General features: G+C 38.4%; 1 protein-coding gene across 1 annotated transcript in view; it reads left to right on the top strand.

Annotated features, from left to right (window-relative positions):
* The first annotated feature begins 1004 nt into the window (after nucleotides 1-1004).
* The window catches only part of LOC103353934 (intracellular protein transport protein USO1-like), a 12184-nt gene continuing 8132 nt past the window's right edge, over nucleotides 1005-5056 (top strand). Inside the window, exons 1-7 of the mRNA XM_008277131.1 lie at nucleotides 1005-1015; nucleotides 1099-1151; nucleotides 1994-2077; nucleotides 2210-2290; nucleotides 2470-2553; nucleotides 3514-3576; nucleotides 3777-3839. Of these exons, the coding sequence (XP_008275353.1) occupies nucleotides 1005-1015; nucleotides 1099-1151; nucleotides 1994-2077; nucleotides 2210-2290; nucleotides 2470-2553; nucleotides 3514-3576; nucleotides 3777-3839 (439 nt within the window). The remainder of the gene's footprint in view (nucleotides 1016-1098; nucleotides 1152-1993; nucleotides 2078-2209; nucleotides 2291-2469; nucleotides 2554-3513; nucleotides 3577-3776; nucleotides 3840-5056) is intronic.

Here is a 5056-nt window from a genome sequence, read left to right as displayed (position 1 = left end):
GCTGATTCTCATCTGATTTTCTCTCAACTAAAGTTGTTAATTACCAGATCAGAGGAGTTTAAATTAAAACGTGTTATTACCTGATAAGCTAATGGTCAGATGGATGGATGTAAATATGTAAAGATGGTGCTTCACACAGAATCTACCTGGTGTTGTTTGTTTGTTTGTTTGTTTGTTTGTTTTAGCTCTGCAGAGTCGACTGAATTCGCTGCAGGAAAAACTGAACTCATCGGCTGACAGACAGCAGCTGAACTCTGTACGAGGTGAATCACAAAACCACCACAAGGAGACACAAAATGACCACAGAGTGACTCAAAACAACAACAAAGACACAAAACGACTACACAGTGACACAAAATGACCACAAAGTGACTTAAAACGACCACAAAGTGACTTAAACGACAACAAAGACACAAAACAAACACAGTTACACAAAATAAACACAGTGACTTAAAACGACCAAAAGTGACTTAAAACGACAACAAAGACACAAAACAACCATATATAGACACAAAACATCCACAAAGTGACACAAAACGACCACAAAGTGACTTAAAACGACAACAAAGACACAAACAGACCACAAAGTGACACAAAACGACCACAAAGTGACTTAAAACGACAACAAAGACACAAACAGACCACAAAGTGACACGAAACGACTACAAAGTGACTTAAAACGAACACAAAGTGACTTAAATGACAACAAAGACACAAACCAACCACAAAGTGACACAAAATAAACACAAAGTGACTTAAAACGACAACAAAGAGACACACCATCCCCCAAAAGACACAGAATAAACACAAAAACATGGAAAACGACCACAAGGAGGCACTAAAACACCAACAAGCTCACGTTTGATCATCAGATTAGTAATCGATTGATTGATCAGTACTTTGGTCTGTGATATTTGCAGATCAGCTGTCTGAGGTCAGAAACAGACTGAACTCCAGTCAGCTGCAGCTGGACGACCTGAGGAGCAGTGCTGCAGGTGGGTCACATGACGCACAGGTGAGTCACATGATCAGGTGTTCATCTTCAACGTGATGTTTATTGTGTTCAGATCAATCAGGTCGATTGGTTTCTGTTGAGAGTCGACTGAAAGAGGCCGAGAGACAAGTGGACGAGCCGAACACGGCAGACTCAGGTGAGACTCACATTATATTTAATATGAACTTCAAGGTTCTGTCTCCGAAACAAAGTCTGAGTTTACAGCAGCAGTTCAACATTTAGAGTCACTGAAGGGTTTTTCTTTCTTTTAATGTTTCCCACAAAACTAGAACAAAAAAACATCTGGATTTATGTCTCAAACTAATCAGTTTGAGTCCTGATTTGGGTGTTTTTGCTGCCAGTTTGTGTCTCTTTGTGGTGTTTTTGTGTCTCTTCGTGGTTATTTTGTGTATGTTTGATTGTTTTGTGTGTCTTTGTGGTTGTTCTGTGTCTCTTTGTGGAGAATTTGTGGTTTCTGCGACTGTTTTGTATCTTTTTGTGGCTGTTTTGTGTTTCTTTGTAGTAGGTTTGTACTTTTATGGCTCTTTGTGATTGTTTTGTTCCTATTTGTCATCGTTTTGTCTCTTTGTGGTTGTTTTGAGGTTTTTGCGACTCTTTTGTGTCTCTTTGGATATGTTCTGTGTCTCTTTGTGGTTGCTTTGCATTCTCTTGGGATTGTGTGTGCGGAGCTGTTATCAGGACAAACAGAGGACACACTGAGGTATCTGAAATATTAAAAGCTCTGTTTGTGTTATTTTCACCGTCCTGGTGTGTTCAGGGTTTGTCCTGTACTGTAGGACAACGAATATTTCACTGCTGCTGTAAATGAGAGTCTGTGTTGATGCATAAACAAACATCAGTGGAGGAAGCAGCAGGAATAATTAATTTGTGTTCTTTCTTTTTAAGTAGTATTTCTACGTCTTCACTCCGTATGTTAGTCTTTGGCTTTATTCTGGTTGCCAGTTTTAGTTAATTCTCCTCTTTTGAACCTGATTTCAGCAGAGTCAGTGGATGTTTCAGCTCTGACCAACAGACTGAAGGAAGCCGAACATCGATTGGATGAACTGCAGAAACAAACAGCAGGTGAGTCCAACAAGCTTTCTGACATCAAACTGCAGCCTCCTGCAGCGCATTTAGACCAGCTACAGATGAACAGGATGACTCTGATGTTCCCAGTAAAGTGTTTCTGGTTCAGATGTTCGTATCTCCTCTCAGCTGTCAGCAGCTTGTCGTCTCAGGATGAACATCTGTCGGCTGTGAAGAGTCTCCTGCTGCAGCTGGTGACCAACAGCTCAGGTACATCAACATGGGATTAAAGAGCAGAATGTCAGTTTAGGTCAGCAGCAGAAACTGTACTGAGTACAGGTCTCATAAAACAGAAATATAGAGCAGAGTGTCATCTGTATATACACAGAATAACATGTAATTTACAGAAGATGTGTCATAAGCAGATGTGTGTTTTCTGCTGTTTTCAGGTCAGACTGATTCACTGCAGCAGCTACACTTCAGATTCAACTCTGCTGAGAGTCAGATCCAACAGCTGCAGACTGAAACCACAGGTAAGTGAATGAAATAGGAAGCTCCTGGACCCAAACAGATGAATTTCTGCCGCTGACAGTGTTAGAAATGGTTGAAGTCAGGTAGTGGAGATGAATGGAAAATGGCACATATTTGTAATTGTATGAGAAAGACTCGCTCTGTTGTCAATGCTAATAGATACATTTCATTGCAGCTTATTTTTGTTCATATTTCAGATCAAACCTCTAAACTGTTGAACCTGCAGAGGAAACTGAACACGACTGAGAGTAGTCAGGAGGAAGTGAACGCAGGTATATTTATTAGAAATAACACAATAATAATAGTCTGACTCAACCCTAACTCATATTTACTGTTTTATGGTTAGACGTGTTGAGCAGACTGAGAGTTGGTGAGGAACAGCTGGAAGAGCTGAAGACAGGAAACTCAGGTAACACAGGAAAAGTTCAGACTGACTGCAGGTTATTATTCATGCAAAAGTATCAGTTTCTATTTGTCTAACAAACTGACAGGAAGTCAGTTTTTCAGAAAAAAAACATGCAGAGATTCTTCAAACTGATACTGAGGAGGATCCAACAAGGTTCTCTGAGGAACTACTTCTAATTTTAAGTTTTCTTTTTAGATGTATTGAACAGACTGAAAGTCAGTGAGAAACAACTGGAAGAGCTGAAGACAGAAAACTCAGGTAACACATTCATAGACCTATCTATTTATACATTTCTAACAAAGGGGACAGAAAGTCAACAAGCAGAGATTCTTCAAACTTATGATGATGAGGATCCAACAAGGTTCCCAGTGGAACTCCTCAAAAAAAACTCTAGGTAACACATGAACAGTTCAGACTGACTGTAGGTTAATATTTATGACACTAAGATTAAAACAAAATTAAAAGAAACATGTTTATTGATTGTTCAGACTGAAACTGAGGAGGATCTAACAAGGTTCCCTGAGGAATTCCTTCCAACCTTTATTTTCCTGTTTAGACATGTTGAACAGGCTTAGAGTCGGTGAGAAACAGCTGGAAGAGCTGAAGACAGAAAACACAGGTAACACATGAAGATTTCAAAATGAACATGTATGTTGTGTTTTTTTATTGAGATGCAGATCTCAAAGTGACAGAAAGTCAAAGTTTTTAGCTCCAACAAGTTTGCAGAGAGAATCATTCGGAGATTCTTTAGACGGAAACTGTAGAGGATCCAATGAGGTTCCCTGAGGAACTCCTTCTAACCTTTAATTTTCTGTTTAGATGTGTTGAACAGGCTGAGAGTCGGTGAGAAACAGCTGGAAGACCTGAAGGCAGAAAACACAGGTAACATATGAAGAGCTCAGATTGATTACAGGTTAAAAAATGTTAAAACTGCAGGTTTTAGTCATGTTAATTTGAAGGAGAACATTCAGAGAACCTCCAGATCTACTGAACGGATTTAACATCAATAAAACACAATCTCAAGGACTTTTCTGCTTTTATAAAATCACTGTAACAAACACACTGTAGTAAGATAAATCTCTTTAGTAGATTTTCATTAAAAATGAATCAAATAGAAATTCCTCAATATTTTTCTTCAAGTTGTGGATTATTTTGATTCTGACTGTGACGATCAGGTTTCACAGTTTGTTGGATGATTCTATGTTTTCAGCTCAGTCTGTTCAACTTTCCTCAGTGGAGTCCAGACTGACAGACAGAATCACCAACAGTGCAGGTGAACTTTGTTTTACTTCATTAACACAAGTGGTAACTACTTGTTAATGACTGGAATAAATAGGGTTTGTGTTTAGATCTGGTGAACAGACTGACAATCAGCGAGAAACAGCTGGACGACCTGAAGACAGAAAACACAGGTAACACATGAAGAGTTTTCATTGAACGTTTTTTTGTGTGTGTGTGTTTATTTGTTACCATGCAAAACTCAAAGTGACAGAAAGTGTAAATTTTTCGAGTGGAATAGAAATACTTTATTTATCCCAGACCTGGGAAATTATTTAATTACAGCAGCAAAAACAAAAACACCAAATCACAACAAGTTAGAAAATATAGTAAATTAAGTCTCTAAAATTAGAATAATAGCTTAGACAACACAGAGAGAATAATCCAGGGATTCTTCTGACTAAAAGTGGGGAGGATCTGACAATGTTCTCTGAGGAATTCCTTCTAACATTTAGTTTCTGTTTAGAGTTTTTGAACAGACTGAGAGTCAGTGAGAAACAGCTGGAAGACCTGAAGACAGAAAACACAGGTAACACATTAAAATGAATGATGTTCCTTACAGTAAACACTAACCGATGAGGGTTCTTTTAGAGCAAGTGGATCCCCTTAACTTATTTATTACCAGTGTAAAACACAAATAAGTGGTTTACATGAAATGCCAATAACAAAACAAACACTGAGCTCTGGAGTCTGTTTTTATCTCAGAGAAGTTTGATTCTTCTTATCACTGAAGTTCTGATTAAAATGATTCCCTAAATGTTTGTGTTGCAGATCAGAACTCCAAACTGATGAACCTGCAGATAAAACTGAACACGACTGAG

This window comes from Stegastes partitus, unplaced genomic scaffold (assembly GCF_000690725.1).
Source record: "Stegastes partitus isolate 25-593 unplaced genomic scaffold, Stegastes_partitus-1.0.2 Scaffold89, whole genome shotgun sequence".
Classification (NCBI taxonomy): Eukaryota; Metazoa; Chordata; class Actinopteri; family Pomacentridae; genus Stegastes; species Stegastes partitus.
Note: the sequence above shows the minus strand (reverse complement) of the source record. Positions and strands in the feature narration are given on the sequence as shown.